Consider the following 14648-nt stretch of genomic DNA (forward strand, 5'->3'; position numbering starts at 1 on the left):
GTGTGGTCAGTGAGCTAGAGCCAGACATCCTGAAGAGTGAGGTTGAATGGGCCTTAAGAAGCATTGCTAATAACAAGGCAGCAGGAGATGACGGCATCCCAGCTGAACTGTTCAAAATCTTGCAAGATGATGCTGTCAAGGTAATGCATGCTATATGCCAGCAAATTTGGAAAACACAAGAATGGCCATCAGACTGGAAAAAATCAACTTATATCCCCATACCAAAAAAGGGAAACACTAAAGAATGTTCAAACTATCGAACAGTGGGACTCATTTGACATGGCAGTAAGCTAATGCTCAAGATCCTGCAAGGTAGACTTCAGCAATTCATGGAGCGAGAATTGCCGGAGGTACAAGCTGGGTTTAGAAAAGGCAGAGGAACTAGGGACCAAATTGCCAATATCCGCTGGATAATGGAAAAAGCCAGGAAGTTTCAGAAAAACATCTATTTCTGTTTTATTGACTATTCTAAAGCCTTTGACTGTGTGGACCATAACAAACTGTGGCAAGTTCTTAGCGGTATGGGGATAACAAGTCATCTTGTATGCCTCCTGAAGAATCTGTATAACGACCAAGTAGCAACAGTAAGAACAGACCACGGAACAACGGACTGGTTTAAGATTGGGAAAGGAGTACGGCAGGGCTGTATACTCTCACCCTACCTATTCAACTTCTATGCAGAACACATCATGAGACATGCTGGGCTTGAGGAATCCAAGGCTGGAGTTAAAATCGCTGGAAGAAACATTAACAATCTCACATATGCAGATGATACCACTCTGATGGCTGAAAGCGAAGAGGAACTGAGGAGCCTCATGATGAAGGTGAAAGAAGAAAGTGCAAAAGCTGGCTTGCAGCTAAACCTCAAAAAAACCAAGATTATGGCAACCAGCTTGATTGATAACTGGCAAATAGAGGGAGAAAATGTAGAAGCAGTGAAAGACTTTGTATTTCTAGGTGCGAAGATTACTGCAGATGCTGACTGCAGTCAGGAAATCAGAAGACGCTTAATCCTTGGGAGAAGAGCAATGACCAATCTCGATAAAATAATTAAGAGCAGAGACCTCACACTGACAACAAAGGTCTGCATAGTTAAAGCAATGGTGTTGCCCGTAGTAACATATGGCTGAGAGCTGGACCATAAGGAAGGCTGAGAGAAGGAAGATTGATGCTTTTGAACTGTGGTGTTGGAGGAGAATCCTGAGAGTGCCTTGGACTGCAAGAAGATCCAACCAGTCCATCCTCCAGGAAATAAAGCCAGACTGCTCACTTGAGGGAATGATATTAAAGGCAAAACTGAAATACTTTGGCCACATAATGAGAAGACAGGACACCCTGGAGAAGATGCTGATGCTAGGGAGAGTGGAAGGCAAAAGGAAGAGGGGCCGACCAAGGGCAAGGTGGATGGATGATATTCTAGAGGTGATGGATCTCCCCTGGGGGAGCTGGGGGTGTTGACGACCGACAGGAAGCTCTGGCGTGGGCTGGTCCATGAAGTCACGAAGAGTTGGAAGCGACTAAACGAATAAACAATATGAAGTCTGTTCACTAACCAAGGGGCTACATCCATTGATGTATATCTCCTACTACCTTTATAGGGTTTGTATGGATTTGCCTATTTGAATATTGCTGCCTTTTCTAATTACCTTGTATGTTTATGGGTCGTAAGATGCACATGAAATATTTGGCTAGTAAGTGTGATTTTTTTTTTTAGATTTTTTATCCTGCCTTTATTGTTTTTATAAATAACTCAAGGCGGGGAACATACCTAATACTCCTTCCTCCTCTTATTTTCCCCACAACAACAACCCTGTGAGGCAAGTAGGGCTGAGAGAGAGTGACTGGCCCAAAGTCACCCAGCCGGCTTTCGTGCCTAAGGCACAACTAGAACTCAGTCTCCTGGTTTCTAGCCTGGTGCCTTCACCACTAGACCAAACTGGCTTTCTATTTATTTATTTAGAATTAAATTGAGAATTGAGAATTCATTCTGAAAAGCAGCTTTTCCTGTGCTGATTTGGAATTTATAGTTCCAACCAACCTGAAGGTTATGGGAGGCTGCTGTAGATCTTAGAATAGGCTCTGAAAGCTATCATAGTTTCTGCTGTCTTTCTGTGTATAGAAAGTAATCCCTTGTGGTAATTCTATGAATCATTGGGTGTCTTCCCTTGCCTTTGAGCAGTTTTGTTGATGTCAGGTTCTGTGGGTTTGTGGCTTGAATGCCTTATTCCAGAGCAAAGCTGCAGGTGTGAAGTCTTGTCCTCCTCCTGGGATTCCAAGGGGATCTTGCTCACAATGTCTTAATGCAACAAAGCTTGTTCCTGAGTTCATGCAGAACTTTGGAGGGTCAAAAATATTTATTTATTTATCTAATTTATCCCCGCCCATCTCCTCCCGTTGGAGGCCTCTGGGCGGTTTACAACAAGTGATTAAAACCATCGGAATAATACAAAAAAATAAAATACTGTAAAAATACTATAAATAGAAATAAAAATAAAAAGAATAAAAAATATGGTTACTGTAGATCCATATCCTAATTTTACATGGCTGTATTTTCTGCACTGGAACTGCTTCATGTGTAGGAGAGTTGAAACGCTCAAATTGGTTGTCTTCTCAGAGTTACAGAATCGAAAGGTAGAAGCATCTAGCTAATAGGGTCCGGATTGTGCATGCAAGCAACTGGTTTGTGGTATGAATAGCCTGGACCTGGTCTTCTTTTCCATCTTGATTTGAATCTAACTCCCAGTATATGGAATTTGTACACATTTTACAGTTGTGTAAAACACTCAAAGGCTTCCTGAAATTAGGGAGTCTTCATTTGGAGAAGAGAAGTGCTCATGCTTCAGTGGAGTTGAAACCTCTCTTTAATAGAGCCATGCCCACTAATTTTATTTTATTTTTATAATGAAAATGATAAGGTAATAAAACGCAACACGTTACATGTTAATTTTGAACTTCAGCCCTGCTCCTTTTAGTCAAACCAGCTGAAATTCCCTTGGTCATGTAAGAAGTACAGCAGCCTCCTTTTTTGAAAAGGTGGCTCACTTTAAAGGTTGCCATAATGCCATACCACAACTTAGTTTGTTTACTTCAGAGTTACACGATTTCCTCTGAGTTCCGTTTGTTGGCTTTTGCTTGCTGCCTTAGCAACGAAAGAGCACAAGAGAGCTTGGAAACGATTGGAAATAATTTGCACGCCTACAGATTGGAGAGAATGACAGCGGCTTAATATACATTTGATATGTAGCAGGTTGCCACTCATGCATTATCGAATGAGATGAAATATACCATCCCCCCCAAGGAAAAACTAGACATGGATCTGAATAATGTACAAGTTTAAATGTCACTTTAGAAACGAATACTACAACTTCATAGAAATCGAGCATCTCCCGTCTTGGCTTGGAGACTGGGATCAGGGGAATTGTGGGCTTCCTCTGCCTCCTGGCTCCATGTTAACTGGTAATGGGCAACTTCAGTTCTGCCCCCCTCCCCGCGTTCTTCTGGTTATCTTTCAACTAAAGTTGGAGTGGTAGCCCTTCAAACAGAGGAATGGCTCCATAGAGTTGGATGCATTGTCATCCTATGAACCTTTTTATTTCAGGTTTCTTGGTTAATCGGTGTGTCCTACCAAAATGAGTTGTTAAAAAATACATTCTGTACCTTTTTATCTTAGTACTTGCAGCCTAGGGTTCTTCCAGCTGTTTCTAAATGTTTCCCAGGTTCAGTGGAGTTCTGTATCAAATCAGTCAATGATGTGGGTGTATGTGTGCCATGTAGAAAACCTACTTTATAAGTAACTATATGTTATGGAAAAGGACTAACCCCATCTCTGGACTAAAACAGCACGGTCCACATTTCTACCATCTTAGTCTTTTTACAAGGTTCCACTTAAACACAATTTCCCTGACCCAGTTGCCATCTCTGAACTCACTGTATGTCCATCCCTGCAGCATATGTTCTTCCGAAGATAGTTCTGTTAAACTATCAACAGAAGTTGAGATGTAGTACACATCTAGAAATAAGGAGAAGCCATTGCCATGGCCAGCCTGCTGCTCGCCTCAGTCTCCAGATCTTTAGCCAAGTGATGTAGGCTGGTCCTGGCAACTCTGATGTTCACCTTGAAATGCAACATGAATCAGGATGACATTTTCATTTAACGTAGCTTTAATTAGCACCCCATTATTCAAGTGACAGTGACATATTTCCTGGGTGGCTGTTCGGCAGAGAAATATACCAAATACATATTGTATTGTGAAATACAACCAAGCTTGGTTGTAAATGTTTGTATCTCTGGCATTTGCTCATCTTCTGATGGTGGGTGAATTATCCTCATGTTTCCATCTTAATGATCTCCACAGGGTTTCTGGCTAATAAACATTCAACCACATAAACAGCCTGCAGTTGAGCTGCATGTAACCAAAGAAGCTGGTTGCATTTGGTGTTCTTTCCTTGCCTTGATTCTGACATGTACCTGTTTCAGCCTCCTTTTAAAAAATTGATTATTGATGTTTGAACTCTCTTCTCTGGTTGTTTTTATCCATCCACTACGGCATCCCACTGATTTTGCTAACCAATAGGGTGGGGCACATTTCTTGCCTGCACAGATGCCAGAGAGTTTTGCCTCTGCCTGCTCCTTGGTTCTCTTCCTATTCTTTGATCTGCAAGGAAATTATAACATTGTTAGATCGAGAAATTACTATGGCATGCTCAAGCCTGGTTCATCATATTTGTCAGGATTGACTGTTCAGTGATTTTCATGTGCCATGATTTTTTAAATGTTAATGTTTATATAGTAGCATTTACAGTCATGGTAGCCTTTCCAGTATGCTCCTTCCTAGTGGTGTGACTCTCCCTATACAGCACTGGGGTGGTCCAAAACATAAATCCTCACCCTTTTCATTGGTAGGATCCAGCCTCAACCTTTTTTAGTTTTTTAAAATGGAGATGCTCTTCTTTCCCCTTGCCCTTCTTGGATCAGTTTATACCCAGATGCTACTGGGGACAATGAGAAACAGAGTTATTACCATATCAGACTATTTATTGATCTAGCCCAATATTCATATACTGAAAGCATCAGTTGCTGTCGGAGCTGTTGGGCAGAGCTTTTTTCTGTCATGTACTTGGTTATGGCAGGAGTGAAGCATGGGACCACTTGCATGTGAAGCCTCCAATCAATGGATTCTCTCTTATTCCCATGGAACCCTGGGAACTGTAGCTTAAGGGACAGAACTTGAAGGTGCCTAGAAGAATTTTAGCTAAAAGTTGCAATAACAAGGCCTCTTTTTTGAAGCAGGAGGTCAGAGTTCACACACCATTCTCTAGTTTTCCAGTACTCCCAGTCACATCTACTCACTTTCCTCATATTTTTAAGGATTACAAAGAGATTTTTTTAAAATATCTTTTTTGCTGCTGTTTAGAAATTACCCTAAAATTATAACTGCATTTTTGTGTTGCATGACCCCACAACAGAATGTAACAGTACGTATTTAGCTCTTTGACTAAAGGAGAGAAATTACATATGCAAGGTGATTTTATAAAAAATCATTTGTTTCTGCTTTAAAAGGTCTTGGATCCTGAGCAAAACCATAGCTTCACAGACCATTACTTAAATGTGGCCTTTGATTTGTCTCAAGTCCTCTTCATAGCCACTGCGAACACTACTTCCACCATCCCAGCTGCTTTATTGGACAGAATGGAGATAATTCAGGTTCCAGGTAATACAAAAATGAATTGCATTTGTGCATATTGTGCATCCACACAGGTATGTGTGGGGGATGTGGGGAAACAGTAACTGCTTGTAATGCAAACATATTGTCATTGCAACAGGTCTGTGATTTGCCACTGTTTCTTGCAGGGGCCAGCCAGGCAGATGCCATTAGGAAGTTCAGAAGTAGGACGTGGTATTTTTGTCCTTGCTTTGAAATGGGTTGCTACTCTACTTCATAAATGGGCATTTCATAATATAATTTTGGGCATGATGTTTCCCCCTTCACTTTCCTGTTTGTATCCATGAGCAGCCTTACCTGAAGCAGTTTATGGTATTTCTGATACCGTTAAGCTGCAGTTTCCAAATTTGTTTGAACATCCAAATGGTTTCTCCCAGTTTAACTGTCAGAGAAGCTGGGTTTACATTGCATAATCAGTGGTTTGAGCAGATCAGGAAAGGTCCCAAGGCCTGCCTTGAATCCTGTCCAGATGACCTCCACAGAGTGCTCCTGCCATGATTAGGCATAACAGGTAATGGCCAGGGAGGTGCCCATCTCAGCTCTGGTGTTCTGGCTAAGAAATATTTGCCCAAGGAGTGTCCCTTTTTACTGTATTTCTTCAGAGATGAATACATTGGGGGTGTAAAGTATATCATCTGCACAGGATGAACGTACCCAGGATTTCTGCCTTCCATTTCTTGGTACCATTTGCCATCCGTTAATAAGGCATCATCTGGAATATCTTGTCCCATCTTCCTCTCTCACTTTCAAATTAAGGTTGCAATGGTATTTCTAAATGTCAGTTCCTATCTCTTATAAATAACATGTTCCGTTTCAAAGGATACACACAAGAAGAAAAGATAGAAATTGCGCATCGGCATTTGATTCCAAAACAGCTGGAACAGCATGGGCTGACTCCTCAACAGATTCAGATTCCCCAAGAAGCAACACTGTTGATTATCACCCGGTAATGATTTACTACATTTTAAATTCTGTACATTTTTGCTTGTGGGAAATGAGTAATTTTGAATTTAGAGTGTTTTACTATCAAAGAACTTTTAAAGAGCAGGATTTTGCAACAAAAATGTCTCTGCTTATTAATACAAGGTTCTAATTCTTAGTAATTTTAAATCTACACCACCCAGTGTCACTGGGAGTTCAGACAGTATAACAACAATGATAACAACAACAACAACAACAATAATATTGAACATCAGTTACCTATTATTACTAGCTGAATGAGCTGAAAAGGCAGGCAGTGTTAAAAACATTCCACAGGTAATGACTTTTACATCCTGAGTCTGTGAAGGGGCCTCCTCAATTTAGGTTTCAGAAAAGGGAAAAGAGATATCCAAAGGAGAAAAGCTATACTATAGTAGCTGGAAGAGGACAAAAATGGAGTGGGGGACAATTTTTGTTAGTCTTAGAAGAAACAGTTTAGGGCCGATCAGTGGTGTTGGCCTACTATTTCCAGTTTGCGTGTTTCCTATTATTTGGTTACCTTTGTGTTACTTTGAGAGCCAAATTTTGCCATGTTTTCATTGTGAGTTTTGGCTCCACCATTGCAGTACATAATCAGCATCCTCTGCAGAAATACTGAGGTGCGGATACCGCTGTATTGCAACTCTTGGCCTATACTGTTGTGCATTTTAGATAATTTGCAGATAGCATCTCACCGAACCCAGAAGTGCAGTATAGTTAGTAACATCTATAGCCACATCCAGGATTCCTGAATGGTGTCTGCTTCTGTTCATGCACTGAACATCCTTGGCTGCTGCTTTTTGCTAGCTACACCCGAGAGGCAGGAGTTCGCTCTTTGGATCGCAAACTTGGAGCCATTTGCCGAGCAGTTGCCGTAAAAGTGGCTGAAAGCCAACACAAGGAGACAAGGCCGGATCGCTCTGAAGGGACAGAAGGAGGTTTGTGATCTTTTTGTCTTTTTCCTTTTTAAAAAAATTCTGCCAATCTCAGGCTCTTGCCAGCTTCCTGGCTTGGATGGTTTCCCAAGAAGGGGCCTTGCCGTGTTTGAGTTTTAGATTTGCATATGTTTTGTCCTTCACAGAAATAAAAATGCAGAGTTTTGGGGTTTTGGCATTCATCTCTCCTAGCGAGCAATAGAATTATCTGCCCCACATCTGCTGGCAAAGGGAAATCTTAGCCGAGTTTGTAGCTGAGAGGTTAATGCATGATTGAACCAGTTGCTTGGCTCACAATTTGATCTCTGAGGCTATGGATGGCTTGCATCTTCCATCTGTTATAAGTTGCTACCTTCGGGCCCCCCTTCGTGTGTTACTCTTCAAAGGCTGTGCTTACAGCCAATCAGCTGCTACCCAGGGGTGGGGGGAATACTAATCTGTGACAGCCTCCCAGTCACCATGAAATTAGCCAGTCATTTTCTGCAAGTTAGCCATTTTTTGGAAAAAATGGAAGAAAAAAAATCTGGTTTGACTGAGGCTAGTGTTACGGTGGGGAGACTTCCCCATACCTTTTTTCCCATGTTCATTCTGCCTTCCACTTACCGTCCACGCTCACAAGATAAAAGCTTGTTTGGGGCTAAAACTAACACCTTCCAACTCCAATTCTGACTAGTTTTGGGGTTTGATCCCAGCGGCATTGCTGGAAATTTGTCTGTATTTGTTGCACTGAAAAGAACTCTGGATTGCCATACAAACAAAAAGTTATCTGTCGTAGCAGGTATTTCATCTATGGGCTCTAACTCTTACAATATTTGCATTCAGAAATTCTTGCAAGCTGCCTGAAAAATGTGCATGTCTTCATTATGATCAAAACATTGAGCTTATGCGTGTTTCCCACATATTAATATAACCTGAGATTTAAAACTCACTGATTGTTCAGACATATTTATATTGGATGCAGACTTACCATTATTATAGAGCAGTCATTTTATGTGTGGCTGAAAGCAAGTTAGACATTGCAGAGAATGTATTCTGTCACCATAGGGAGATTTGGAGGAATATTTTTACAATCTTGTGCAATGTGAGAAAATCGTAACCTCTTGAACTTGTACCTCAAATCTTTTTTTTTAGATGGGACTCTTTTGGGTGGCAAGAGAGAAGTTGATGCAGAGTTTGCTAGCCATAAGTTTGTGTGATGTGACACACACACACACACACACACACACACACACACTTGAGAGAAACAGATGTCAGCCGGAGCCTATCACAATTATTTCTATTGGCATGTTTCTCTGTTTTCTTGTCTAAAGATTGTTAATATATATTTCAAAAGCAACTTGTAAGTATTCTAATTATTTATAATATATTTCTGTTCCCACCCACCTTTTATTCTAAAGGAGAAAGAATTGAGCAATTAAAAAGAGTTGAAATTATTCTTAGCCTAATTCAAAAGGCCTAGTTAAAAAAGAAAGACTGAAAGTCCTTCTGGAATGCAGGAGTGGCAAATCAAAGTAGCTGCCAATAGAGGACTTCCCATAATTTGGGAATGATCAGAACAAATCTCATGTGCATATGGTTAAAGTTTTTTTTTTTAATGTAGGCATACAAAGCATTAATATGATAATCACTGGTTGCCCTGTGCAGTGGAGCTCTTGCTTCAAGAAGATGCCCTGCTGCATCCACCATTCCCTTCTCTTAGAATTTTCTGCCTTACAGTGAAGCACCAGCTCACCTAGAACTCTCTGTAGTAGAACTTTGGAGAGAGCATGTTGACATTGCCCATGGTGATATTTTGCCTATAGATGTTTGAGCAAACATTACAGTCTGGACCTTGTGGTTTAGAACTGTATATGTAGACTTCCTTCTCATACTTCACAGTTGGATTTTCCACTCTTCAGCTAGACTTTAGAAGGTATCATGGCTCAAGAGTGGATCACGGGCCCACATCAGAAGGTTTCAAATCCAACCCCTAGCATTTCTAGTTGGAAGATCAGGCTGCAGGCAATGAGAAAGACCTTTACCTGAGTCTCTGTGATATCAGTACAAGTCAGAGTAAGCATCAGTACTGGCCTGATTCTGTCTACCTAGACAGACACTCTGACCTGGTGTAAAGCATTCTCTGCCTTCCATCATTATACCACCTTTTTTCACTCAATAGCTTATGAGGTTTAAGGTCAACATGACTGCTGGTGACTAGAGTTTTTTCCTAGGAGACCCTTCCATGATCTGATGCTCTTCAGGGCTGCTGGGCTAGGTCCCAAAAATGGCATTCTGCCTTCTTAAAAAAGAACCTACCTTATCAGTGAATCTATCCTTTAGCCTCAAAGTATCTATGGGATGAAATACAGAGCTGCAGTAACTTCTCTTGTGATAGGCTAGAGGGGGAGGACAGAAGTGAATTGTCCCTCGTTATGCATGTATGTCCTTCCTACTCAAGTACATGGAGTATAGCAGGATGTAAACGCACACACATACGTGGGACTTCACTTAGTAGAGCAGAACAGTGATGATTTTGTAGCAGCAGGAGATGCCCAGATTATAAGATCCTGAAGTGTTTTTGCCTATAATGCCAATAGCCAATTTACAGTAGTCAACTCCCATCCCTTTCAAAGCCTCACAGGCCACAGATGCATTTTTTTTAGGTTTCTAGGGTTACTTATGGAAGAGTCTGAAAGCTCCTCCCTTCCAACATTAGAGTGACTTGTTTACTATTAAACTCAGAACAAAAAGACAGCCTTGTCTTTTACATCCCCCCTAATTCAGCAAAGGAGTTATTTACAGTGTTGAAACTAGAGCTGGAAATTGCTGCCAGCAAGGAAAGGAACAGCAAGCTGAATGTTTCCAAATGGTGTAAAATTCAAGGGTTTTTTTTTTTCCCCTTTTCAGTCTTTGTTTTTGACCATTTGGAGGAAACCCCACAGCACAATGCTGCGACCAGTTGTCTTTGTGTGGTCTGAAATGGCAGCAGGCAAAACAGAGTAATCAAAGAGAGGCTGACAAAATGGGCAGGGAGAGGATTTGCCCTTTGCCTGGTGCTGGCATTTGAATTGCATCCCCCCGTTTTCAAAAAAAGCAAGGGGTTTTCCTTTGTTAAAAAAACGAGAGAGGAGGAGAGCAAGTGTCTCAGAGCATGCAGGCTGCGCTTGTCCATGCCAGAGCGAGTCAAGTTGTCTTGAATAGTCAAAGGGAGACCTGCTCTGCTTCAACCACCAAGCTGAACCCAGCTCACCAGCCATGTGGTTTGTCAAGGCTTCATTCAATTCCAGTTGGGCAGGCAGCAAAAATAAGAGCGATTTGCTGAGCCCCCAATAGCTTGTCCTGTGGGACTGATGGGGAATATCCATCTTGGGTCTTATGTTGCAGGGGCCTCATCTGATGGTTTTATGCCCAACATTCCCAGCCTGAAACCCCAAATTATATGCTGGCCTCAAAGCTTGGAGTGCGTTCCTAACCTGTTGCCTGGTTGTAAAGCTTAATGTGCAGAAGGGGATAATTATGAAGTGCATGGGTAGTGATACTGAGAAATTTAAATAAATTTATTTGAGTTTTGCTTTGTCTTAGCACCAAATCTGCCTTTATTTTTTTAGTGTGGCCACTCAATGGATAACTGTGGGCCCCAGCTCTAACATGTTGCATGTTGGCTTGTATGTAGAACACAGTCTCAAAATACCATCTTATAACACAGAAAGATAGTAAGCTGATCTTGAAGCGTGTTCTGAAGTCATGTTTTCGACCTTATTTTAAAGGAAATCTGAAATATGTGAATCTTCCTTCAAAGGAACATTGTTTTATGAGTTGTATTTGATAACCTCTGCTGCATATACAATTTTTGGGGGGAGGGGTATGGTCAACCTAAGATTTGTTTTCAGGAGAATCAGATTTTTATGAACAACGTATACAATCCCAGGGTGATTTCTGGTTGTTGGTGTTTTTTCATTTCCATTTCATTTGTGTGTATACCTAGCATGAGACTTAAAAACATCTGGTGTTCTAGCCAGTCTCCCTTACTTGCATTTTATTTTTGTGCCAATTCCTTCTTAAAAAGTCAGAGTTCAGCTTCAGCCCATCTTGCTGCAGGACCATTAATGAAAATCTGATGAGAGCAAATCCCAAGGTAAAACATCTGCAGGCAGCTATAGGCTTTGAATAAAGCTGCACTCTGGTTAACACACTTAAAAGAATGTTGGCAAAAATGTAGCACTTGGATGAAGTCTCAGATTTCTTGCACCTGCCCTGTATCTAATCCCATCGACGTAAAGATCTCAAAACCTGGCACGACCCATCACAAAATTCTTCCATGAGGGATTAATTCAAGTGTCAGAAACTGAACAAGAGCAGAACTGGAAAGTGAATTTTCTCCTCATTTGCCCATCATGTTAAGCCAAAAATAACAAAGGAAATTGTATTATGGCCAAAATATTGTTTGAACCCAGTTTGAAGCTTGGCCTACTGTGCTTTTGTGCATAGCATAATGTGCAAACAAGGCTCAGGGAAGAAATACTAGTGTGTATTAAGGCAATAAATCAGGTTGAAACCAGAATTGGTTGTTGGTTTACTCACTGAAGCTATAGTTTAAGGCAATGTGTGAAGAGACCTGCTTGCCTTACTCATGGTTTTTTAAATGTGTTCCTGGCTTGTTCCGGTCTACAAAACTGCAAAGTGAAAGCAGGCCTGTGCAAAGAGGGAGAACAAATCAGAAATTGGCCAAGAAGCCATGGTTACTTTGCTTTGATTGAATGACATAAACCCTGGCTTATTCAGCAAACCATGGCTTCATGTGGTATCTGAACCCAGTCTGTCTTCAGCTTGCACCTTAGCCTGAAACAGAACCTGGTCTAGGTGAATTCATTTTTATACAGCACAACCTTTTGTACCAAGATTAGATTCTATAGGGTTTTAGACAATGTTTGCTTGTCCAGATGGGCTGTGTGCATATATGACCCGATGGCTTAGTCATATTTTGGGTTATTAAATTGATCTTCATTCAACAGAATATAGTGGTTCTCTTTAAAAGCTGCCATCAGAACGTTATTCCATATTCAAATTTGAAAGTGATAGGTTTTTTTTTCTAACTATCTTCCAGACTGGAAAGAGCATATCACAGAAGATACAAAATCTGATACTATCAATGACACATCTGACCTAGCTCTGCCACCTGAAATGCCAATTTTAATTGACTTCCATGCCCTGAAAGACATCCTTGGGCCACCTATGTATGAACTTGAAGTATGAATTCTTAATTTCTTCTCTTGTTTGGGGTTTTTTGGGGGGGACGGGCTTTGTGGCTTGTACAAATCAATTGTCATCTTGTTTGATAGGATAATCTTTGCAAAGATGGATCCTCCCCCTCCCTGGCATCTTAGAATCTGAAGGTTTTGGAAGCTATAAGCACATCCAATTCAAACAGCTTAAACAACCTGCAGACAAGAGGTGTTTGTTGGATTGTGGAGCTCCACAATCAGACAGCAGTTTGGCAGTAATTTCAGCATTAATTGATGCTACGCCATTTCTGCTCACATTCCACCCAGAGGCAAGGCTGGCCTCTATTCTTAGTTTGTGAATTTATTTGCAGATGCTGTCTTTTTATATTTGGCTCTGAATTTTTGGCTCTGAATATATCCTCTGTCTTTATATAAGTGCAACAGTGTATACTCTTTGTATATGCATGCATGCTCTCATCTTTGACAGTGTTTATCACTAGGATCACAGAATAGGAGCCAACCTGAACTCCCAAAATCAGTCCTCTCCAGTCCGGTGTCCTCCTGTTACGTTGGGCTAACTCTCATAAATGTTGTGCTGGTGGGTAATTCTGAGAGTCAAGGGCCATCAGTTTGGGAGGATAGTTGAAGAGCCTATTTTCTCCTTGTTATACTACTACAGTACTCATGATTAGTCCACATTATTTATTTTATTTATTTATTTATCCAATTTGTCCCCACCCATCTCCTCCCTTCGGGGGACTCTGGGCGGTTTACGGTAATCAGTTAAAACAACCATCATAAAATCCACAGTATAAAAGTACAATAATAAATAATATAAATAAGAGTAAAAAATAAAAAAGTCCAAGTGGCAAAAGAATCTGAAGCAGCCCAAGTGTGGGAGGAGTGGTCTGTAGCAGCCATCCCCATGTAGATCTGTTCCCCTCTCCACCCCAAGCGAGGTGGCAGGACCAGGTCTTCAGACTCCACAGAAAGGCCAGGAACGATGGGGCCCATCTCACCTCTGGGGGCAGCATGTTCCATAGGGCGGGAGCTACTGCGGAGAAGGCCCGCTTCCTGGACCCCGCCAAATGAAGTTGCCTTAGAGACGGGGTCTGCAGCATGCCCTCTCTGCACAATCGGGAGGGACGGGCTGATGTAATGGGGAAGAGGCGGTCCCTCAGGTAACCTGGCCCCATGCCCCCCATTATATCACCCTACTGCCAGAATGAGTTGTTTGCTTGCTTGCTTGCTTACTTAAGATGATGGTGTACCAAAATGATTGAAATGGCTTTGACCATTTTCTTCTTCATTTCTTAATCAGTGTTTGCCTATTGTAGGAATTTCAGGGGCTGGGGGCGGTTGCGGTGGAAAAATATTGCTTTAATATAAAAAAAAGTTTATCCAGGAAATGTCTATAGTTTGATGTTCAGTTACAGTGCTAAAGCAGAGGCTTGCAATTTGATAACATGATGTGGACCATAAAATCCTTAGGAGCAGCCCCCCAAATCTCTAGCAGTTACTAAATTGTTATTTTTAATGTGTAAGGAAATAATTAAATACGTGACTGTATTTCATGTTCATCAAACTTCATTAAATGTATGTGTTTCATTAAATATGGTGTTTGACCTGTTCTCCCTATAACTTTTGAGGGTGCAGCCCCCATCGCTCAGAAATTAAGCATAGCCCCCAGCCTGGGAAAACCTGCATACCCCTTTCTAGATTGTAGCTTTGTTCTGGCAACCATTTTTTTCCCTTTGAGTATTGCAAGAATTCAGTGTAATTGGATTCTCTGTCTTAGGGAATACAATAGGTAGACAATCTGTAGCCCT

At 41.3% G+C, this 14648-nt stretch overlaps 1 protein-coding gene across 1 annotated transcript in view; it reads left to right on the top strand.

Annotated features, from left to right (window-relative positions):
* Positions 1-14648, top strand: part of LONP2 (lon peptidase 2, peroxisomal) — a 40617-nt gene that overhangs the window by 20018 nt on the left and 5951 nt on the right. The window contains exons 9-12 of the mRNA XM_063313166.1: positions 5561-5711; positions 6543-6669; positions 7491-7621; positions 12702-12844. Coding sequence (XP_063169236.1) covers positions 5561-5711; positions 6543-6669; positions 7491-7621; positions 12702-12844 — 552 coding nt within the window. The remainder of the gene's footprint in view (positions 1-5560; positions 5712-6542; positions 6670-7490; positions 7622-12701; positions 12845-14648) is intronic.

Source organism: Candoia aspera, chromosome 11, assembly GCF_035149785.1.
Source record: "Candoia aspera isolate rCanAsp1 chromosome 11, rCanAsp1.hap2, whole genome shotgun sequence".
NCBI classification, from domain to species: domain Eukaryota; kingdom Metazoa; phylum Chordata; class Lepidosauria; order Squamata; family Boidae; genus Candoia; species Candoia aspera.